The 22,179-nt window shown below is 48.6% G+C and overlaps 12 protein-coding genes across 12 annotated transcripts; 5 read left to right on the top strand and 7 right to left on the bottom strand.

Moving 5' to 3' along the window:
- Window positions 1-1,472: 1,472 nt before the first annotated feature.
- Window positions 1,473-2,219, top strand: CTRU02_208386 (reverse transcriptase domain protein; the record flags this gene model as incomplete). The annotated part of the gene is made up of 1 exon (XM_070205080.1): window positions 1,473-2,219. The coding sequence occupies one exon, from the start codon at window positions 1,473-1,475 to the stop codon at window positions 2,217-2,219; it is 747 nt and encodes a 248-aa protein (XP_070061155.1).
- Window positions 2,220-6,981: 4,762 nt separating this feature from the next.
- Window positions 6,982-7,791, bottom strand: CTRU02_208385 (uncharacterized protein; the record flags this gene model as incomplete). The annotated part of the gene is made up of 2 exons (XM_036733953.2): window positions 6,982-7,625; window positions 7,695-7,791. Coding segments are annotated over 2 exons (741 nt in total), but the record flags the coding sequence as incomplete, so codon positions are not given.
- Window positions 7,792-8,410: 619 nt separating this feature from the next.
- On the top strand, window positions 8,411-8,858 carry CTRU02_208384 (fot5 transposase; the record flags this gene model as incomplete). Its single annotated transcript, XM_036733954.1, has 2 exons — window positions 8,411-8,818; window positions 8,844-8,858. The coding sequence occupies 2 exons, from the start codon at window positions 8,411-8,413 to the stop codon at window positions 8,856-8,858; spliced, it is 423 nt and encodes a 140-aa protein (XP_036574317.1).
- A 706-nt stretch (window positions 8,859-9,564) lies between these two features.
- On the top strand, window positions 9,565-9,933 carry CTRU02_208383 (uncharacterized protein; the record flags this gene model as incomplete). The annotated part of the gene is made up of 1 exon (XM_036733955.1): window positions 9,565-9,933. One exon carries the CDS (start codon window positions 9,565-9,567, stop codon window positions 9,931-9,933), a length of 369 nt encoding a protein of 122 aa, XP_036574318.1.
- A 3,268-nt stretch (window positions 9,934-13,201) lies between these two features.
- CTRU02_208382 (reverse transcriptase domain protein) lies at window positions 13,202-14,185 on the bottom strand (the record flags this gene model as incomplete). Its single annotated transcript, XM_070205079.1, has 1 exon — window positions 13,202-14,185. The coding sequence occupies one exon, from the start codon at window positions 14,183-14,185 to the stop codon at window positions 13,202-13,204; it is 984 nt and encodes a 327-aa protein (XP_070061154.1).
- A 23-nt stretch (window positions 14,186-14,208) lies between these two features.
- On the bottom strand, window positions 14,209-14,832 carry CTRU02_208381 (reverse transcriptase domain protein; the record flags this gene model as incomplete). Its single annotated transcript, XM_036733956.1, has 1 exon — window positions 14,209-14,832. The coding sequence occupies one exon, from the start codon at window positions 14,830-14,832 to the stop codon at window positions 14,209-14,211; it is 624 nt and encodes a 207-aa protein (XP_036574319.1).
- A 108-nt stretch (window positions 14,833-14,940) lies between these two features.
- On the bottom strand, window positions 14,941-15,716 carry CTRU02_208380 (uncharacterized protein; the record flags this gene model as incomplete). The annotated part of the gene is made up of 2 exons (XM_036733957.2): window positions 14,941-15,618; window positions 15,681-15,716. The coding sequence occupies 2 exons, from the start codon at window positions 15,714-15,716 to the stop codon at window positions 14,941-14,943; spliced, it is 714 nt and encodes a 237-aa protein (XP_036574320.2).
- A 16-nt stretch (window positions 15,717-15,732) lies between these two features.
- On the bottom strand, window positions 15,733-15,906 carry CTRU02_208379 (gag protein; the record flags this gene model as incomplete). Its single annotated transcript, XM_070205078.1, has 1 exon — window positions 15,733-15,906. One exon carries the CDS (start codon window positions 15,904-15,906, stop codon window positions 15,733-15,735), a length of 174 nt encoding a protein of 57 aa, XP_070061153.1.
- Window positions 15,907-15,990: 84 nt separating this feature from the next.
- CTRU02_208378 (reverse transcriptase domain protein) lies at window positions 15,991-16,908 on the bottom strand (the record flags this gene model as incomplete). Its single annotated transcript, XM_070205077.1, has 1 exon — window positions 15,991-16,908. The coding sequence occupies one exon, from the start codon at window positions 16,906-16,908 to the stop codon at window positions 15,991-15,993; it is 918 nt and encodes a 305-aa protein (XP_070061152.1).
- Window positions 16,909-17,515: 607 nt separating this feature from the next.
- On the top strand, window positions 17,516-18,607 carry CTRU02_208377 (transposase; the record flags this gene model as incomplete). The annotated part of the gene is made up of 2 exons (XM_070205076.1): window positions 17,516-17,610; window positions 17,719-18,607. 2 exons carry the CDS (start codon window positions 17,516-17,518, stop codon window positions 18,605-18,607), a joined length of 984 nt encoding a protein of 327 aa, XP_070061151.1.
- Window positions 18,608-19,434: 827 nt separating this feature from the next.
- Window positions 19,435-19,923, top strand: CTRU02_208376 (snoal-like polyketide cyclase family protein; the record flags this gene model as incomplete). Its single annotated transcript, XM_036733958.1, has 1 exon — window positions 19,435-19,923. The coding sequence occupies one exon, from the start codon at window positions 19,435-19,437 to the stop codon at window positions 19,921-19,923; it is 489 nt and encodes a 162-aa protein (XP_036574321.1).
- Window positions 19,924-20,329: 406 nt separating this feature from the next.
- CTRU02_208375 (uncharacterized protein) lies at window positions 20,330-21,259 on the bottom strand (the record flags this gene model as incomplete). Its single annotated transcript, XM_036733959.1, has 1 exon — window positions 20,330-21,259. The coding sequence occupies one exon, from the start codon at window positions 21,257-21,259 to the stop codon at window positions 20,330-20,332; it is 930 nt and encodes a 309-aa protein (XP_036574322.1).
- Between the last annotated feature and the right edge of the window lie 920 nt (window positions 21,260-22,179).

Here is a 22,179-nt window from a genome sequence, read left to right as displayed (position 1 = left end):
ATACTCTCATCGCAGTGTCTTGGTTTGATTACGAAGCAATACCGTCTGGCAAAGAAGGCTCTACCAACAGGTAGAAATCCATTTCCAGCGCCTCTTAGAGACTGCACAGAGGACTGTACTGTCTCTATAGAGTATGGTATCCCATGCTGCCATAAGATCTACTCTAAACTTGTAGATGGGGTACAGTTTATGAAGGATGAGGTTCACCCACGATGGCGGCTGCGGGAGTCTTCTTCCCAGGATCCATATCGACGGATCCTTGATCCGAAGATTGCAGGAAACCTCCGTGGCAGACCTAAGAACTCAATGCAGCCAGTCCCATCATCCCTATCATTAAGGGATAGCACCCAATCAAGCAACCAGCTAGCTAGACAATCACACAGCCAACTACAAAGTCAACAACCTAGCCAATTAGCAGCAGGGCGCAGGCGTGGCAGACCACCAGGAAGCCGTAATAGGACCACCTTAGCAAGGCTTACACAAGAGACAGCCAGTAGCCAGGCGCCAACCTCTTCCCAGCGGCAGACACGAAGCCAAGTAACTACTCTTAGTACTGGCCGATCCACTGGCCTTCGTTCGAATGGAAGAAGATTACAGGCAAGCATCCGTAGGACGAGGAGTCAATGGGAACTACTTAGTAGTAGTGATGAGAGTCTCAAACGTTGAGGGTAGGGGGGGCATTCTTTATTATTATATAAGAGGAAATAGAAGTAGAAATCAATTGAGATTTATAAAAGCCGTTTCAGTTTAGTTTGATAAAACCCAATTCCTCCTTAGAAGGGAAGAAAAAGACCGACCATTTGAGATTTGCAAAAGCGGTCGTTTAGATGGTTTTGCAAATCTCAATGTTACGACCCGTTGGACATGGTCGCCAACACGACCCCGCCTGGATCCCGGCGGCTAACGCAGGGCATATGTAACCCAGCCGGACAGGTGTAACCAGGGATCCTCGGAACGGAAGAACTATGGACAAGTCACGTGGCCTCGGGGATAACGCGGGGTAAGGACAACCCGGGCTGGATATGTTGGATATGTTAGATATCCAACCGATCCCCGGATATGTTGGATATGTCAAATATCCAACCGATCCCCGGATATGTTGGATATGTCAAATATCCAACATAGCCAAGATAAGGAGGACCGTTCAGGACTTGTATATAGGATGGACTCGAGCCGGGCTCGAGGACAGACTTCCATAGCTCTTCAGCAATCAACTTTGTGATTACCCTAACCGGTACTTTCAGCTATACCTAAGTGACGACTACTCTACGACTCTTGTTGAGGCCTTGACTGATCACCAAGACCTTTGAAGATCTACGATCTATTCGACCAGGACCACGGAACGACTGTTACTACTCTCAATCCCTGGCTTACTGTTAACACAAACCCACTGTCAGTTAGCTGGCCGTAACACTTTGATTGCTCCTGTTCAGTAAGTCACCTTTTGAGAACTACTAAACAGTATAGACAAGATGTCTTCTCGCGCTTCTGCCAAATCACCCACTCCAGGATCCTCATCCTCTTCGCGCAACCAGCCTCAGAGCCTCGCGCAGGAGCCCGCCAACACTGAGGACTTCGACATGCCGGACCTCAAGTACGACTCCGATGGAGATGGCTCTTTCACCAAGGAAAGCTACGATAAGCTCCGACGCATAATCCAGAAACAAGAAGCCGAGACAAAAGACATGCAGAAAATCGTCAACGAAAACCGACAAGCAATGGAAAACCTCAACGAGCAACTCCAGCACGCTGGACAGGCCTACAAGAAGCTGGAAGAAGACATCAAGGGGGACGCCAACCTCCGGAAGATCCAGGAACTCCAGGGGGAAATCACCACCCTCCGGGCCGCCGCCAACATCGTCACCACGCCCGTCCACGGAGGACGACAAAAGCTCAAGCTCAGTACGCCTGTCACCTACGACGGAACCCCCGGGACCCTCAAAGGATTCCTGATTCAGGTCAAAAACTACCAGAACTTTCACCACGGAGATTTCACCAACGAGACCGAAAAAGTAGTACACGCAGCTACCTACCTCCGAGGAAAGGCCCTCAAGTGGTTTGAACCAATCCAGGAAGAATACCTCAAATGCGAGACCCTCGACGAGTGCACCACCGAGACCCGCGACATCTACGCCAATTTTAAAGGATTCGAGGACGCGCTCAGGTCACTCTTCCAAGACCCCGACGAAAAGCGACAAGCCGAACGAGATCTAGCATAACTTAAGCAGACTAAGTCCGCCAAAGACTACTCCGCTAATTTCCGACAACTCAGCGTTCAACTCGACCTCACCGAGGAAACCAAGATCTTCATGTTCTATCAAGGACTAAAGGACGAAGTCAAGGACGAGATCATCAAGATTGATCGACCTGACGACTTTCTCCAGTACGCCGAACTCGCCATCAAAATCGACAACCGGCTTTTCGAACGACGAAAGGAAAGAGGCGAAAAACGACAAAACCCCAACTCAGGACGCAAGTACCAGTGGCAGCCCCAGCACCAGTTCAACAACCAGCGAAACGACAATAGACCCCGCAACAACTGGAACAACCCCCGACAAAGTACTGCCTATAGTCACTACAGTAGACCAATGGACCTTAGTGCTACACAGAGAAACGACAAAAAGAACGATAGTTAGAAGAAAGATAGACAGTGCTATAACTGCCAGAAGATTGGACACCTAGCATACGAATGCAGGTCACCCAAGAAGGAACGCTTCCAACCGGTACCAGAGAAACGACAAGCGAGTATCGCCACGAAGACGATCCCTCATGAACAACTCAACTGGACCACCTGCTTCGATGACAACTGCCATATCCACTCTAGCAGTAAGGAACACGCAGGATGGTACCCCTAGAAACCTTAAGAACGATCTGGTTACGACACCACCAACGCACCTAAACGGACCCTCGCTGTGGGATATAGAAGCAACAGCAAAATCGAGCGCAAGACAATCGAACAGCTCGACAGTATGAACGACAACGAGGAATTAGAACAAGACAATCAGCGAAGACTGAACCTCCTCTATGCAGGACGACAAGCCAACCTGTAGCGGATTCAACAGGACTCACAAAACCCTATGTGGCAACGACAACTCGGTGCGCTGGACGCACACATCGAACGACGACAACATGCACAAGGAGATCCCGCACGGATCCGCCAGATCAACCAAGAACTAGAAGAACAGGTCGAATCAGAAACGACCAAGAACACCCCCAACGACTCGGAAACACCTTGCGATGTTGCCTGTCAACATGCCCAACTGGAAGTCGCCTTTGAAGTCGCTTCAGTCGACGACACCAGCTCTGGAGAGGACTCTGACGAAGAAATACAGTGGTATCACTGCTACCAAGACCAGCGCCGAGTCCACTATATCAAGAAAGACGAAGCATGGAAGAAACAGCAAGAAAACGACGAACAAGGAACGGACGAGCAGTCAAAAAACTAGACTCGCCTACCGAAGACAAGGGACAACGACAGGCAGTCCAGACAAGGTCCCTATGTAGCGCAACGACGCCCACGACACAACGACACGAGCATGTACAAGTCCAAATACAGCTCAACGGAAGAACAGCTACCGCCATGATCGACAGCGGAGCCCAAGGAAACTTCATATCACCAAGAACGGTGAATGAAAGAAAGATAACCTGGAAAAGAAAAGCAGCCGAAGACTGCTACGAACTCAGCACCGTTGAAGGAGAACAAGTCCAGTACGGCGGAGGACGCATTGCTATGGAGACAGCGCAACTCCCTTTGCAGATCCATGGCCGGAATGAGCGACTGAACTTCGATATTACGGAGATAGGAGACAAGTACGATGTCATCCTTGGAAGACCATGGTTATACGACAGTAACCCACGGATAGATTGGAGAACAGGCCAACTCCATTGGGACCAGGATTCAGTCACTGAGAAGCAACCACGGAACGGTGCCTCAAACGAACCTCTCAAGACTCCTGAAGCGAAGAGATTTCTAGCATACCTACGGATCAAGGATGCAAACGCCAGGACGTTATCAGCAACAGACATCGGCAAGGAAGACCGACTTCTGTCTATCCCAGAAGAATACCGGCAATACCAGAAGCTATTCGCCGAAGAACTCGAGACCAGACTCCCGGAACACAGCAACTACGACCACGAGATACCCCTTAAGGAAGGGAAGGAGCCAAAGCTAGAAGCAATCTACGGACTCAACCAGAAAGAAATGGAAGCACTCGACGCTTACCTCGAAGAAAATCTACAGAAGGGATACATCAGACCCTCCACATCACCAGCAGGATACCCAATCCTGTTCGTACCAAAAAAGAACGGCAAACTACGACTCTGCGTCGACTACCGGAAACTCAACGACATTACGATCAAGAACTGCTACCCACTACCGCTCATCTCCGAATTACGAGATCTACTGCACGGAGCCCAGTGGTTTACAGCACTCGACCTAAAAGGAGCCTATAACCTGATCCGGATGAAATCAGGTGAAGAATGGAAGACAGCGTTTCGAACACGCCGAGGACATTACGAGTACCTTGTGATGCCCTTCGGACTTACCAACGCACCCGCGACATTCCAGACGATGATCAACCACGTCTTACGAGAATACCTCGATATGTTCGTCGTAGTTTATCTCGACGACATCCTAATCTTCTCCAAGACTCTGGAAGACCACAAAAAGCACGTACATCAAGTGCTACGGAAACTACAAGACGCCAAACTCCTAGTAGAACCAGAAAAAAGCAAATTCCACACCCAAGAAGTCGAATTCCTAGGCTTTACGATAGCCCCTGGAATCCTCAAGATGTCTAAAGACAAAGTCGCAGCAGTACGAGACTGGCCAACACCACAAAACGTCAAGGATGTGCAATCCTTCATCGGATACGTGAACTATTACCGACGATTCCTAGAAGGATACTCAGACAAAAACGACCCCCTCACGAGACTTTCGAAGAAAGATATCCCATAGCAATGGGAAAAGGAACAAGACCAAGCTTTTAACGAGATCAAACGACAAGTCACATCGGAACCAATACTTGTTATACCAAACCCCGAGAAACCATTCGAAGTCGAGACCGACTCCTCAGACTACGCTATAGGAGGACAACTAGGCCAACGAGACGACGAAGGACGACTACACCCTTGCGCCTTCTTCTCACGCAAGTTACACGGCCCAGAACTCAACTACCAGATACACGACAAGGAACTTATGGCAATTATCGAGGCATTCAAAGAATGGAGACCGCAACTCTCAGGGACCAAGTACGAGGTCAAAGTATACACCGACCACAAGAACCTCGCACACTTCACCACATCGAAAGATCTCAACAAACGACAAATTCGATGGTCCGAATTCTTGTCAGAATTCAATTTCAGAATCATCTACCGGAAGGGCAAGGAGAACGGCAGGGCCGACGCCCTCAGCCGACGACCGGACCACGAGGTCCAGGTACCTGAGGAAACCCGAGTTATCCTCAAAACAGACAAAAACGGAGACCTTGTGCCAGCAGCCAGACTCTTAATGATGGCCAGAAGAGACAGTACCAGCACGCCTGGAAGGATGTCTCCTGAAGCCATTAGGGAGATACACTCCGCACCCGCACACGGTCACCAAGGCGTAACTAAGACATGGAAACGCATCCGCCAACACTACGACAAAACGGCTACACGACAAGAAGTATCTTTAGCGATTAAGGACTGTGAGGTTTGTGCGAAAAGCAAACCCAGCCGACATCAGCCTTATGGAAAGATACAGCCACTCCCAGTACCGCAAACCGCATGGGAATCTATCTCGCTAGACTTCGTCACCAAACTACCTAAGTCCCGAGAACCAATGACCAACGTCTACTACGACAGTGTCCTCGTCATCGTCGACAGACTCACGAAGTATTCGTACTTCATCCCGTACATGGAGTCTAGCACTGCAGAAGACCTCGCCTACAAGTTTCTGCAGGTGATCGTAAGCCAACACGGAATGCCGAAGGAAATCGTATCCGACAGAGACAAGCTGTTCACTTCCAAGTTTTGGAGATCCCTGATCTCGCAGCTAGGATCTGACCACAAGATGTCCACCGCTTTCCATCCGCAAACCGATGGCCAGACAGAACGAATCAATCAGATCATGGAAACCTACCTACGCTGCTACGTCAACTATCAGCAAGACAACTGGGTTCAACTGCTACCTATGGCCCAGTTCGCCTACAACAGCGCAGTAGGAGAAAGTACAAAAGAATCACCATTCTATCTGAACTATGGATTCAACCCAACAGCCTACGGACAACCTCGACAAGGCCCAGCAGCTCTGAAAGCTGTGGCAGACATCAACAGACTTAAGGAGATCCAGCAGGAACTCCCCAGAGACCTCGAATTTATGCGCGAACGCATGCGCAAATACGCCAACAAATCAAGAGTTGAGGGACCAACTCTAAAGGAGGGGGATAGTGTATACCTTCTCCGCCGCAACATCAAAACAAAACGACCAAGCGATAAGTTGGACTTCAAGAAACTTAGACCCTTTGAAATTACGAAGAAGGTATCCAACGTCAACTTTAAACTCGCACTACCCGACAGCATGAAGTGTCATCCAGTCTTTCACATTTCACTTCTCGAATCAGCACCAAAGGGATCGTACACTACGGACTATATCGAAGTAGATCCCGAACAAGAATACGAAGTCGAACGGATAATCGATCACATCGAAGAACAAAAAAGTATCCGCTACCTTGTCAAGTGGAAAGGATACGGACACGAAGACAACACATGGGAACCACCTCAGAGCCTCGAAAACGCACAGGAAGAACTCGGACGTTACTAGAGACAGCAAGAACAAGAACAACAAAGACAAGCACCAGTACGAATCGAGAAACAAACGCCAAAAAATCAATTTCGACTACGACAACCACAACCCATCATCCGTCCACCACGATCAAACAAGCCACGGGATAAACACCCTCTCATTCGTTTAGGAACCCCAGAGCCACCTAAAGGAACCCACTAAGGGCCTCCAACACCCCCAGGAGACGCTTCAGGAGTACTCCGCCTCTCAACAACCGACCCTGAATCCAACAAACCAAACTCAGCCAACAAGGATGGCGACAAAGCGACATCCGGGTACAGGGTATCCCAATCCGCTGTGAACTCCACCGGCAGACGAGGCGAATCAGCCGAAGGACGAACCGGTTCTACCCGACGCTGCTCTGCCTCTGCCTCCTCTCTCTCAACACGCTCTAACTCCTCCACACTGTCGATACCACGGCGCACCGCGCGCATCATCTTTTCAAACCACATCTTTTTCTGCTTTCGAAGACGCTCTACTTTGGCGTCCAGAGCACGACGCTCCTCTTCTGCCTTCTCCAAAGCATCCTCAAGCTTCTGATGCTGATCACCAATCCGACGAAGTTGCTGGGCACTGAGACCCTGAAGGTCGCAGTAAGACTTGCCGCCACGAACGCATTCGGCGCATCGAGAGGAATCAGAAAGAGAAGCTTCGCACGACGAAAAACCCTTTACCTCACAGGAGGAACAAACAGGCATGACGGTACGATTGCCCAAGATAAGACTCAAGAGGGAATCGCGCTGCTTTGTCTTTTCCGCACGAGAATCGAACGATCGAACGACCTTTCGTTTTTTGACGCGACCTGACATGATGTGAGCATCATTAAAGGAAGCAAGTTGGGCGCCCTCCCACCTGAGGGCAGACGACCTACTTAAGCTGGTCTTGAGGACAAGACCCTTGGAGAGGAGACCTGATGTTACGACCCGTTGGACATGGTCGCCAACACGACCCCGCCTGGATCCCGGCGGCTAACGCAGGGCATATGTAACCCAGCCGGACAGGTGTAACCAGGGATCCTCGGAACGGAAGAACTATGGACAAGTCACGTGGCCTCGGGGATAACGCGGGGTAAGGACAACCCGGGCTGGATATGTTGGATATGTCAGATATCCAACCGATCCCCGGATATGTTGGATATGTCAAATATCCAACCGATCCCCGGATATGTTGGATATGTCAAATATCCAACCGATCCCCGGATATGTTGGATATGTCAAATATCCAACATAGCCAAGATAAGGAGGACCGTTCAGGACTTGTATATAGGATGGACTCGAGCCGGGCTCGAGGACAGACTTCCATAGCTCTTCAGCAATCAACTTTGTGATTACCCTAACCGGTACTTTCAGCTATACCTAAGTGACGACTACTCTACGACTCTTGTTGAGGCCTTGACTGATCACCAAGACCTTTGAAGATCTACGATCTATTCGACCAGGACCACGGAACGACTGTTACTACTCTCAATCCCTGGCTTACTGTTAACACAAACCCACTGTCAGTTAGCTGGCCGTAACAGCACTCTATACAGTCAGTCACGCAACATTAAGCCGGCGACTAAAGGGAATAGTCTCACGACGCGACAGCATGCCTAATTCACGGAATTTATCAGATTTAGAAGAGAAGACAATAGTTGAGTATATTCTCGACCTAGATGCGCGATCATTTCCTCCCCGGCTGAGTGGTGTGGAAGAAATGGCCAATCGACTTCTCGCAGAGCGCGACGCGCCTCCAGTTGGGAAGCGCTGGGCTTCTAATTTCGTCAAGCGACAACCACAGCTTAGGACGCGTTTCTTTCGCAAGTATGACTATAAGAGAGCTCAATGCGAAGATCCAGAGGTGATTCGTGGCTGGTTTTCGCTTGTGAAGAATACAATTGCGAAGTATGGTATTGCTGATGCTGATATCTACAACTTTGATGAGACCGGCTTTATGATGGGCGTTATTTGTTACGGCCAGCTATCTGACAGTAGGGTTCTGCTAACAGAAGGTGCAGTAAGAGACTAACACTGGTTCGTAGGGGTCGTTCTGGTAGATCGTAGGGTTAGGGTAAGGTGATCAGTCTTACACTATAGTAACGAGGTTCTTAGTATTCACAATACTGAGAGGTAAGCTGAAAGTCATTCGAGGATGAATTACAAGTTGATTGCTGAAGAACTATCTAGAGGGCTTGAGCAGGTACTCAAGTCCTGGTCTATATAGGAGTCTATCTACACGTATTGTCTGTAGTCGTTGGAGATCATATTGATCGAACATGATCCGTTGGCCCCCAACTCTTCTTGGATCATTCTGATTGATTGATTGATTGATTGATTCCTACACGGTTATGAAGCCGCTCTTATGCTAGCAGCTATGCCCGGAAAGCGGGGTTTGGCAGACAGCCGAAGCATCGACGATAAACCGCGACGCCCCACTTCGCCCTGTTGTTGGATCAGGACCAGCTGTCCCCAAGCTCCCACTATGCTATCTATTCTTGTGTGTTTATGCCCTCTGTTGAAGATTGTTGTCCTCCTGCCTGCTCTCTCGCTTGGTGTTGCCTTCTAGAATCCTTCTTTCGCGTCCTCCTACTTCGGTTCTGTTGGTGCTAGGCACCATGTCTGGTTCTGTATACCTATAGTCTCCCCCCAGCCCTCAGCTTCGTCTCTTTATCTTGTCCGCATCCTCTCAGACTCGCATGTGCTATATCTCAGTTGAATCTGTAAATCTTTTTGTTGCCTCATGCTGGGTTCCTATGTGGCTCTATGTTTCCATCTTTCGACCACCACCTCCATCCACCGCCTGGAGTCGGACTCAATCCGCAAAACACAATGCTCCAACCGCTTCGATTCGTCCGATTACTAAGTATGAGAGCTCGTACACAGATTCCGCAGACATTGTCATACGTTGAAGGGGCGACAATCCTTCTTCGCGGAGGGGGCGACAGGGGACCAATCTGTCTGCAAACTATAGTATTTTGTGGCATCGATCGTAGCATGCCTGGTGTCTGGTGCTTTCTCTATGCAGGAGGTGATACCGTTCTGTCGGGCTTGTCGTCGTTGTTGTCGCGGGACGTTGCAAACTTTGTCGGGGGTGATAGGCGACCCATAACCTATCGGTGGCTGTGGTGTTGATGTTTGTTTGGGCTTGGTCGTTGTGCTCACGTGATAGCCCGTGACTCAACCGCGGTGGTGTCGATGGTGTTGTCTATTGACGTGTCATACTTTGTGGCTTGCTCTCGAATTTTTCGTGGTCAGAGCCCGCCCGCGGCCACGAGCAGGCTCTTTGGGAGCAGAATCAATGCCGAGGATGACATTATGCCCAAAGTGACCTCTGAGAGCGCGAGCGGGCGTGGTTTGATCAATTTGATGCTGTTTTCAAAAATTTCGTTCTCGCTGTTGTTGATGTTTTTCTTGGATCATTCTGACCTAGAATGATTCATTACGTGACTTGTTCCGTTCTATAGTTCTTCCGTTCCGAGAGGTTACCTTTTGTTCCCGTGGCCCTGCATACAAAGTCCTGTCATAACCGCCCAACCGAGTGGGTCCTGTTAGGTGTATCTAACGGGTCGTAACATCAGGTCTCCCCTCGATGGTCTTGTCCTCAAGGCCAACATAAGTAGGTCGGGGCTTCCCAGGTTGGGGAGTCGTCAATCGTGCTTCCTTGTTTATTCATGATGCTGACATCATGTCAGGTCGCGTTCAAAAATCCAAATCAAAGAACCCTGTGGCTTATAAGGAACTTAGCCAGCTTGTCGATTTGTTCGGGTTCATCATGCCTGTCCCTTGTTCCGGTTGCGCGGCTGCCGGTGTCGACTGCGTCGTTTCCGAAGTTAATTCTTCTCGTTGTTCGCGTTGCGTTGCCGATAAGCATTCTTGCGACATTCACGGTCCTTCCGCGGCTTCCCTCATTCGGGTTCGGCAACAGAAAATAAAAATTGATGATGAGCTTGAGAAAGCTGAAGAAGAGCAGTTAGCTCTTATGGCGAAGATTCGTCGTTTACGAAGGCGTCGCAAGGACATCAATCGTGAGGCGACTGATCTCATTCAATCTGGTTTGCGGCGTGTGGAGGAGGTTGAGAATGAGTATCGTTCCGAGGTTCTTGGTTTGCAGAGTGCTAGCTCGGAAACTGTGGGTGCACTTCATTCCCTGGGTGCTATTGGCGTCGTGGATTGGTCTGGCGTCGGTTTGGACGACTGGGGTCCAGAGACGTCCTCTGGTGCTAGTATTGTTGGAGTTCTTCCTGAGCGTGTTCCAGGTTCTTAGCTGGTTCCCACGAATCGTCTTCGTGTCTATAGTTTTTCCACTTAATGAAGTATTCTGTTGTTTCGTTATTCCTCCGGTGGTCTAGAATGCGTTCTACTTCGTATTCGGTGTCATCTGTTTCCACAATGATGCAGTCTTCGGTGTGTGTACCGTCCGGTGCTGGTTCTAATAATGAGACGTGAAAGACTGGGTGACATTTTATTGTTTCCGGTAGTTTCAACTCGTAGTTGACTTCGGAAATTTTCTTCGTGATTTCGAAAGGTCCTAGTTTTTTAAAGTCGAGTTTGTCGCTAGGTCGTTTCGTTTTGATGTTTCGCCGTATGAGGTAGGCGCTACCTCCCTCTTTTAGGGGTGGGCCTCTCACCCTATGTCGGTCGGCGTGTTTCTTCATTCTTTGCCATACGAATTCGAGTTCTTGGGGTAGTTTTTGTTGGATTTCCTTAAGTTTCTTGATGTCTGCTACTGCTTTTATCGCGGCAGAGCCGGTTCGGGGTTCTCTATAAGCGGTAGGGTTGAATCCATAGTTGAGGAAGAAAGGTGATTCTCGCGTGCTTTCTCCTATTGAACTGTTGTATGCGAACTGTGCGGTTGGTAACAACTTGACCCAGTTGTCCTGGTCGTAGTTCACATAACTCCTTAGGTACGTTTCTAGGATCTGGTTGATTCTTTCCGTTTGTCCGTCGGACTGCGGGTGGAAGGCAGTGCTGAGGCTGTGCTTTGCTCCGAGCTGCGAGATCAGGGATCTCCAAAACTTGGACGTAAAGACTGATCCTCTGTCTGACACTATTTCCTGGGGCAGGCCGTGTTGGCTGACAATGATCCTGAGAAAGGTGTATGCTAAGTCTTCTGCCGTGCTTGATTCCAAGTATGGTATGAAATACGCGTACTTCGTGAATCTATCTACAACCACTAGTATATTTTTGCGCAGACTTCGCAATCCTTGATTGCGTCAGCGACGTCTTTCCGTGTGACTCGCTTGTCGTGATGTTGCCTGATTCGTTTCCAGGTCTTTGTGACTCCTTGGTGACCGTGAGCAGGCGCGCTGTGTATTTCCCTGATTTGGTCGTGTGTCATCCTTCCAGTCGTGCTGGTCTTGACACGTTCGCCAATCATTAAGAGCTTTGCAGCGGGCACGAGGTCGCCGTTTTCGTTTTTAAGAATCACTTGCGTCTCTTCTGGGACTTCGTCCTTGTAATCAGGTCTTCGGCTAAGGGCGTCTGCTCTGCCGTTTTCCGATCCTTTCCTGTAGATGATTCGAAAGTTGAATTCTGAAAGGAATTCTGACCATCTGATTTGTCGTTTGTTGAGTTCTTTCGAAGTGGTGAAGTGTGCTAGATTCTTGTGATCCGTGTATACTTTTACTTCGTACTTTGTTCCTGATAGTTGGGGTCTCCATTCTTTGAATGCGTCGATAATTGCCATAAGTTCCTTATCATGGATCTGGTAATTCAGTTCAGGTCCTTGGAACTTCCTTGAAAAGAATCTACAGGGGTGTAGGACTCCGTTCTCGTCCCTTTGGCCTAGCTGCGCTCCTTCAGCTTCGTTCGAAGCATCCGTTTCGAGCTCGAAGGGCTTCTCAGGGTTCGGAATCTGGATGACGGGTTCCGATGTGACCTTGTCCTTGACTTCTTGGAACGCTTTCTGTTGTTTGTCTGTCCATTCCCAAGGTGCATTTTTCTTAGTGAGTTCGGTAAGAGGCAATATCGTTTTGGAGTAGTCTTTGAGGAATTTTCGGTAGAAGTTGACAAATCCTAAGAAGGATAGTATGTCCTTCGGGTTTTCTGGTGTAGGCCATTCTTGCACAGCCTTGATTTTGTTAGGGGACATCTTGATTACGCCTGGCGTGATTGTAAACCCTAAAAATTCTACTTCCTGTTTGTGAAACAGACTCTTCTCTGGTTCCACAAGTAGCTTCGCTTGTTCGAGTGCTTTGAGAATCTCGTGGACATGCTTCTTGTGTTCTTCCAACGTTTTGGAGAATATAAGGATGTCGTCGAGGTACACAACAACAGACTTGTCCAGATATTCCCGTAGTACTTGGTTGATCATAGTTTGGAATGTAGCCGGTGCGTTGGTGAGTCCAAATGGCATGACTAACGTTTCAAACTATCCTCTTCTCGTTCGGAAGGCTGTTTTCTACTCATCTCCTTCTGCAATTCGGATAAGGTTATAGGCTCCTTTAAGGTCCAAGGCTGTGAACCATTGGGCCTCGTAGAGTAGGTCTCTTAGTTCCGATATGAGGGGCAGTAGGTAACAGTCTTTGATCGTAATATCGTTGAGTCGTCGATAATCGACACAAAGTCTTTTCTTCCCGTTCTTCTTTGGTACGAATAGTACGGGGTATCCTGCGGGTGATTTCGAAGGTCTGATGAATCCTTTCGCAAGATTTTCGTCAAGCCATTCGTCTAAGGCTTTCATTTCTTCTTGGTTGAGTGGGTATATTTTGTTAAAGGTGGGTTCGTGTCCTTCCTTAATTTCGATCTTGTGATCCCACTTGCTGTGTTCCGGTAATCCGGTCTCGAGTTCTGGTGCAAAGAGTTTGCTGTAGACCCTGTATTCAACAGGTATCTTTGACATTGGATCTTCCGTGACTTTGTCAATCGTCGTGGCTGCTAGCGTCCTAGTGCCAATGTCTTTTATCCTTAGCATCAGGCGTGGTCTCGCTCTGGTTGCTGCTAGTAATCCGCGTGAGGCCTTCGTCGAGTGCTTCTCAGAGGCTGGATTGAATTTCATTCGGCTGGTAACCCAATCGATTTGTGGGTTATGTCTTCGTAGCCATGGAATTCCAAGGATAACGTCGTGGTTTCCTATCTCCGTGATGTCGAGGCTGATAAGCTCCTGATGGCCATAGTAGAGCAAAGGGAGTTGCGCTGTCTCCTGATCAATGCTGCCTCCGCCATACTCGACTTCTTTCCCTTCTACATTCCTTAGTCGGTAAGGGTTTTGCTTCTGATTCCATGGTATTTCTCGCTGTTGCACTATTCGGGGTGCGATAAAGTTTCCTTGGGCTCCTGAGTCTATCAGGACCTGTGTGGTGTATCCGCCCAGGTTTACTGTGATCTTCATTTGTGCGTCGTCGTCGAATGTAGCATATAGGGACTTGCTGGGGGAGCTCGCCATGTGTCCCGGACAAGGCGGCTCTCCTAGTTTTTTGAGTAGAGGGCCTTCTCGCCCTTCTTTCGGTCTCTGCCGAGGTTACTTTCTCTGATTCCTAGACGAGGTGGGCTGGGCGTCTCGCCGTCCTGTCCTTGCTTGTCTAGTTCTTGTTGTCGGAATCTCCAACTTTCGCTTTTTGGAATGTAGTGGAGTTTGCATAGGTCTTCCCTGCAATTCCACCAGACTCCCGTGAAGTGGTTCACACACTTCTGAGGGTATTCGATGCTGGGTCGTAGGAATGCTATTCCATCGTTGTTGGTTTTCCATTCTCCGGGTTCTCCCCGTACTTCCCAATATGAGAGTTCTTGTTCCTCATGGGCTCTGCGGATTCGCAGTTCTTCTTTTCTTTTGGGGTATAGTTCGTTTTCTGCTTTCTTTGAGAGATGGTAGGCGCAGTGATCGAAGATGTAGTAGATCCATGCTATCTCCTTGTGTTCTCTGTGCTGTGTCGTAATCCTGGGATCGTCTTCCAAGAATATTTCTTCATCCCGGGTTTGTGTGATTGTTGTAGGGATTTTGTTATGATATTCTTCTGCATGGAAGGCGATCTGTTGGCAGTCGTCTTGGGGGTCGATGTATTTGTATTCTAGTACTTCCTTAATTTTTTCCATTCTGTCGAGATGGTGTTCTTCTTCTGCGTCTTCCGGGTCGGTATCGTCTATCGACGTTCCTTGTGGACGTACTTCCGCCGAGGGTGGTCCGTCTACGACGTCTTCAGCCTATTCCGAGATGGGTTGAGGAGTAGCGCGGGTTCTTTGTAGCAATTCAAAGGTCGAGTCGCTGGCTACCGTGGTATATGGTGAGCTCCATCGTTGGCTTAGGTTGTCCTTTGCTTGGTATACTCGGGTCTGGGTGCTGGCGTCCCTGAATTGTTGTTGTCTCAGCATTTCATCCAATTGCTCGGTGGCTTTGCGGGCGTATTTGCTGGCTACCGCGAGGGTTCGTTCCGTCTTTCCATCGTTTTGGGGTCGGTAGACAAATTGGGTTGCTTTGTACTTGAGTTGATACTGTCCTCGGGTGTTTCCGCGTAGTGCGATGCGGCGGTCTCGGGTTTTCCGCATGTGTTGGAGGGTGTCTCCAACTTCGCTGTTGTTTCGAATTTGCATCGTGTAGTTGATGGCGTCTTGTATCCGTTTGATGGCTGTCTCGTTTTCTTCTTCGAGTTTCCTGGCTTCTTCTTCTGAGAAACTTTCCGGGGTGTTTACTTCATTCGTCTGTCGATAGTTGGCGAGGCGTGGGATGTCCCATAAGAGTCCCGGTTGGTACACAATGCTACCATCTTGGAAGGCGTTGTTGAGTTCCGCGGCCTTCTTCGCTTGTTCCCAGTCGTCGAGTAGCTCTTGTCGCTGCTTAGTGTAATCCGGTCCACCGGTGTATCGGTCTATCACAGCAATGGCCTTGGGTATGTTGTTGGTGTCGTATCCCGATCGTCCTGCTGGGTTTTGAGGGTACTATCTACTATTCTCTTTTGCATGCCTGTGCGTAGTGCAATCATTGTCATAGCAGGCTGTCTATCCCTTTTCTTCGTGGCTAGGGATTTTGGTTGCAGCGTTGGCTTGCTTAGGGGTTGCCGTAAGTTTCTTAGGCTGTGTGCAGTGTCTGGCCATGTATCCTGGCTTGTCGCAGTTGTAGCATTTGAATTCTCTGCGTCTGGGTTTGTCTTTTTGCGCGACGCTCAGGTCCATGGGTCCGCTGTGTTGTCCATGTGCGGTGCTCTGCTGATTGTTGTTCCTGTTGTTCTGGTTTTTGTTGAACTTGTGTTGGGGTTGCTATTGGTATTTCTTTCCTGAGTTGGCTGTTTGACGTTTTTCTCCTTTTTCCTTGCGTCGTTCAAACAGTCGGTTGTCAATCTTAATAGCGTATTCGACATAATCAAGGAAGCTAGGTAGCGTGTCTACTTTGGCCATTTCGTCCTTGACGTCGTCCTTGAGACCCTGGTAGAAAGCGAAGACTTTGCTTTCGTCGGTCATGTCGAGTCTGGCTGCGAGTCGTCGAAATTCTGCGGCGTACATTGTAGCTGATTTGTTTTGTCGTAGGCTCGCCAGTTCTCTTTCTGCTTGTCTTTTCTCATCGGGGTCTAAGAAGAGAGATTGAAGGGCTTTAACATATCCACTGAAGCTGAAAAAGATGTCCTTCACTTCTTGACTGTATCTCTCGATAGGGGTGTCCAGCCATTCTTGTTGGAGGGGTTCGAACCAAGCGAGGGCCTTCCCTCTCAAGAAGGTGGCGGCGTGGACGACACGTTCGGTATCGTTCTGGAACGTGTTGATGTGGAAGGCTTGGTAGGTCCGTATCTGTACCAAGTATCCTTTGAGCTGTCCAGGGGTTCCGTCGAAGGTGGTAGGGGTGTTGAGCTTAAGGCGTTCTCTTCCTTCGACAGGAGCTGATATGACGTTCGCGGCAGCTCGAAGGGTTGTGACTTCCTTCTCTAGTTCTTTGGTGCGGCGGGCTTGTTCCTGTAGCTCCTTGAGGGCTTTGACGTTCTGGTTGAACAGGTTTTTCATTTCCCTGAGCTCGTTGTTGTTCCGCTCAAGTTGCCGCTTAAGTTCTTCATTGTCGTCATCGCTATCGGATTCCTCCTTCATTTCCTGGTCTTGAATCTCTTGGGCCAGATTCTGGGGAATACGTCTCTCGGACGTGGACGAGGTTCCAGGAGTAGGGTTTTCGGTAGTTCCGTGCGAAGACATCTTGTCTTATACTGTTCGTTAGTCTCAAAGGGCAACTTACTGAACAGGAGCAATCAAAGTGTTACGGCCAGCTATCTGACAGTAGGGTTCTGCTAACAGAAGGTGCAGTAAGAGACTAACACTGGTTCGTAGGGGTCGTTCTGGTAGATCGTAGGGTTAGGGTAAGGTGATCAGTCTTACACTATAGTAACGAGGTTCTTAGTATTCACAATACTGAGAGGTAAGCTGAAAGTCATTCGAGGATGAATCACAAGTTGATTGCTAAAGAACTATCTAGAGGGCTTGAGCAGGTACTCAAGTCCTGGTCTATATAGGAGTCTATCTACACGTATTGTCTGTAGTCGTTGGAGATCATATTGATCGAACATGATCCGTTGGCCCCCAACTCTTCTTGGATCATTCTGACCTAGAATGATTCATCACGTGACTTGTTCCGTTCTATAGTTCTTCCGTTCCGAGAGGTTACCTTTTGTTCCCGTGGCCCTGCATACAAAGTCCTGTCATAACCGCCCAACCGAGTGGGTCCTGTTAGGTGTATCTAACGGGTCGTAACATTATTACTTCTGGAATGGTTGTTACAAGTGCTGAAAGGCGTTCAAATACGAAGATGACACAGCCTGGCAATAGGGAATGGGTTACAGTTATCCAGGCTATTAATTCCCAAGGGGAGAGCATCCCGCTATACATCATCGTTGCAGGCCAGTATTACCTCTCAAGCTGGTATACAGAAACCTCTCTTCCGGGCGATTAGGCTATTGCAACGTCTGAAAATGGATAGACAACAAACGAGAGAGGTATTGACTGGATCAGACACTTCGACATTTATACAAAACCACGTACGTCTGGGAAATATCGCCTCCTCGTTGTTGATGGTCATGAAAGTCACCACTCCGCAGCCTTCGAGCTCTTTTGTCAAGAAAACAACATTATTACACTGTGCATGCCGGCTCACTCGTCTCATCTACTTCAACCCTTAGATGTTGGTTGTTTTCAGCCGTTAAAGAATGCCTACGGTCGGCAAATTGAGAATAAGATGCGGCGAGGCACAACCCATATCTCGAAGGAAGATTTCTTTGCAGCATTTCACGAAGCTTTTAAGCAGTCTTTTACGAGGAAAAATATCCAGGGAGGTTTCCGAGGAGCTGGACTTGTCCCTTTGAATGCAGAAAGTGTTCTCTCAAAGCTGGATGTAAAGTTCCGAACGCCAACGCCTGAGGAGGGGGTCCCTCAGACACCAGACCCTTGGATCTCTAGGACGCCGAGCAACCCAAGCGAAGCAAGATCACAGTCTACTTTTATTAAGAGTCGAATCTCACGCCACCGAAGCAGCTCTCCAGCATCAATTTATAGTGCTGTGAGTAAGCTAGCCAGAGGGACAGAAGGACTAGGGCATCGGGTAGCATTACTAGAGTCAGAGGTTCAAATCCTTCGAGAGGAGAATGCAATATTAAGTCGGCGTCGAAGGGCTAAGAAAACACGTCTACAGAAAGGAGGAAGTCTTACTATATCTACTGGAGAGGATATACAGTCGCAAAGAGAGGCAGACACGCAACTACAAGAGGAAACGCGACGGAGTAGTGGTCGCAAAGTGAGGTCTGAGACGACTCATCGTCGGTGTGGCGTATGCGGGAATACAGGCCACAACGCGAGAACATGTCAATTTATTGAGGAAACATCCGAAGAACAGGAATCCGAGTAGTATTAATCAATCTAAGATTTCTTGTTATAGATTTCGATATTATTGTCGCGAAGGTCTGGTTTACTGTCTCACTCGCTTGTCTGTCTCACTCGCTTATCACGTACGTTAGCAGAAGGATTAGATTAAGAAGGGGGTTTAGAAACTATAAGACTATTAATATTAAGACTTCGGGATTCAGAGGATTTTACAGCCTCCTATTAGCTAGGTCTAACTAGTAATTAACCGAGTTTTCTAATAGTTGAGAACTCCTCGGATTTGGAGGAATTAGGACTTTTCCTGTATTTTCCTATTATTCTTTTTCGCTGAGGAGTCTGAGAGGGGGTGTAGGTGGCAGGCCTCGCCGGCCCGTCACGTGGGCTGACGGCCGCCACCACTGGTCTTAGCCAGCCTCCACAGCCCTCTAGCCAGTTAGTTAGTTCTTCCACCAACAACACCACTTTTCCCATTCTGAGCGTTCTGTGCCGGTTCTCGCCCACACTAAGCCCCTGCCACAAACTCATTAAGTAGATTAGAAATATGGTATCGCTTTGGGACGGTTAGTTCCTCAAATCCGATTACAAAATTCCAGAATGTGGGGCTGGATTAGATTTGAGTGTTGCTTCAATGACTCCCAAGCGCGCGGCAATTCCTTAACCAGGTGAACAGGTCAACCCAGCGTGATATGTCGCAACAGACTTAAGCACTCTCTTGAACTATAAGACCCAATGATCCCAACAGCACATCAGATTGTTTCACAACACTGAGCCATAAAGAGAAAACTGGCATAAACTGAACTTACAACATTTTCTAACCCCTATTTGGATTCAACAGCCCCTAAACTCAACAAAATGCGAGCTTCTCTGTTCATTCCTCTCTGTTTTAGTGGTGTAGCCAGCGCAGCTAGCTTCAACAACTACCACCATGCGGCTACAGAACGTCCTAACTGTCCGCCGCGCTCCGTCAGTTCATCCGAGCAGCGCGCGATCTTCAACGACTTTGTGAAGGATTTCTATGTGGAGAAGAACACCACAAAGGCCTTACTCAACCACATGACCGAAGATTATATTCAACATAATCCTCGCGTTTTATCTGGCCGGCAAAGCTCCGTCGATTTCCTCGCAACCCTTGTCACACCAGATGGAGTTAACATGACCATCATCCATAACAGCTTCGACAACAATATCGGATATATCCATTACCGCCTTGACACTCTCGGAGCTCCTCAGCCTACTGCCATTGTAGACGTCTTCCGCTTCGAAGGATCTTGTATCATGGAACACTGGGATGTCATTCAAGACCGACCTGCCAATGCAACTAACCCTTTGGCAATGTTCTGATCGTGGATGGACGAGAAGGATTATTGGGGATGTGCGTTTTGATCATCACAAGCTTTCGTGGTGTTCAACATGAATTAAGACGCAACACTGTGTATACACCTTGCAATTTAAGCAACATTTCTGCAACGATGAAGAAAAGAGAGACCAAAAACAGACATGTACCATAGACACCTCTCTGTATTCATGTCAAATACTCAATAGCATCCACAAATTCATACACTGTTGGCAATAGCTAGTATATGGTTCTTTTTCTTTAAGATGTGACAGGATATCATTCGCCTAAGTAGAACAAAAAGTAAAGAAGGAAAGAATAGACGCCTCGCTCCTTGCTGTTTACCAGCTCGTCCCGTCTAATACAGCATTCCCGAAATTCATATGAACACAAACCCGCCACACTGACTCAAACTTATGCAGAGACCGCAGCCACTGTGCTGGAAGTGGTGCCGGTCTTGGTGACCTGTTGCCACCATAGCCAGAATCCGGTAATGGCAGCCAGCGTCTCAAAGTCCTCCCCGAGAGTTCCTGTCAGGCCACTTCCCATGAATGCAAACTTGTATCCCTTGGTCATGCTCCATGACATGTTGTGGGCCACAACTGCCACGACCTCCTGTCCATCGCTGGAAAATCCCATTTCCGGGTTCTTCGAACGTCCGCCAACAGGGGATGGCCTCGACATGCGCACCAACTTCCATCCCGATGAGTGACCGGCAAGTTCCTTGATTTCATTTCCGTGCGAAGTCCTCCACTGGAACTCCTCCACGTAGTCCTTGTTGACTCTGCAGTGGAATGCGCGGACTTCACTCTGTCGGAAGCCAGCTCCCTCTGGCCTTGTGAACTCGACGTCTTGATCGTTTCCGCGCTGCCCGTGGAGTGTTACCGTGGCACGATCGACCCATCCGGATCCGCTCCGGCTCGCCGTAGCTATGATTGGTGCCTTGTCACTATCGCCATGGTGGAGAAAGAGTGATTGCTTCCTAGTAAAGAGCTTCGAATCGAAAGTGATGGTAAACTGTTTCTCCTCCGACGAAGGACCGAGGTGGTAGGTTTGCTTCCACTTCCACTGTCCGTAGCAGTTAAATGTGGGGGGGAACCTCGATGTTGCCCCAACTAGCGCTTTGGAGTTCCTTGTCGAGTCGTTGAATGTTGGCGTTTCATACATGGGCAACTCCACATTGTTGCCAGGATGATACGCCGGGGGTTGATAGGTGTTGTTCTGGTAAGGCTGGTAGGTGTTGCTTTGGTAAGGTTGATAAGTGTTGTTTTGGTGAGGTTGGTAGGTATTGTTTTGGTAGGACTGGTGGTTGTTTTGGTACGAATACTGCTTGTCGTAATTCATTTTGAAAGAAGTGGCTTGTGTGAAGAGTGTGAGAAGGGTTGGGTCAGAAAGATATGGTTTGTGGATAGATAGAATGTTGACGATATTTGATCTGAAGAATATGGGGTTTACGGCCAGAGTCGTCCGTACTTATATTGTGTCCTTGGGGCTGAGATATCTTTTTATGATTGCACCTTTTTCCCACGAGAGCCCAAGGTCCTAAGCCAACAGCAGGGTTGATCGGAAAGCCCGCATGACGTCGTCGTATCATTGGCCTATCATCTAGCAGCGCTAGATGCAGCTTATGGCGCAGTCATTCGAAGCTTAGTGGGCCGAGCCTTGCGCTGCGCCCCATTCACATTTACCCAATTAGGAAAAAGCAAGTCGAAACAGCTACGCGAAATAAGGTATGGACAAAGCTGACACTGGAGAAAAATAGCTACCTGGGTCCCCTAACTGGGTCTCTCTCACTGATACGTGGATGCCTAAGTCCTACTCATTCCACAGCCTTACACTAGAGGAACTAGCGTTTTGCTCTCTCCACTGCACTGCACATTCCCTGGCAATCAATACACGATGAGAAACGATCTGCGTTCGCCGCAAATGAAAATATGTTTGCCGAAGCTAGACACTTCCTTAGACGACGATAGGTCTTACGCCATCCATGCCGGACTTTTTCAGAGTGTTTAATCAAGAGCATTACAAGGGCCAGTTGGTTATCTAAACATTTGGAATAGGGTTGGCTTATCTAGTTATATCGTAGGCTATTCGGTTGTACCTTACTGGGAGGATCAACAAGCTTTCCTGCGTCTCAACCAAGATCTTGCCAAGAAACACATTTGCGCTGTCAAGCTGTATTGTGGAATGACTGGTCCCTACCCGTTATAAATAGTTAACAGTTGGTAGATCAAGTCACATTACACATATTTAGCCATTTATCT

Source organism: Colletotrichum truncatum (assembly GCF_014235925.2).
Source record: "Colletotrichum truncatum strain CMES1059 chromosome Unknown Contig_0005, whole genome shotgun sequence".
NCBI lineage: Eukaryota > Fungi > Ascomycota > Sordariomycetes > Glomerellales > Glomerellaceae > Colletotrichum > Colletotrichum truncatum.
Note: the sequence above shows the minus strand (reverse complement) of the source record. Positions and strands in the feature narration are given on the sequence as shown.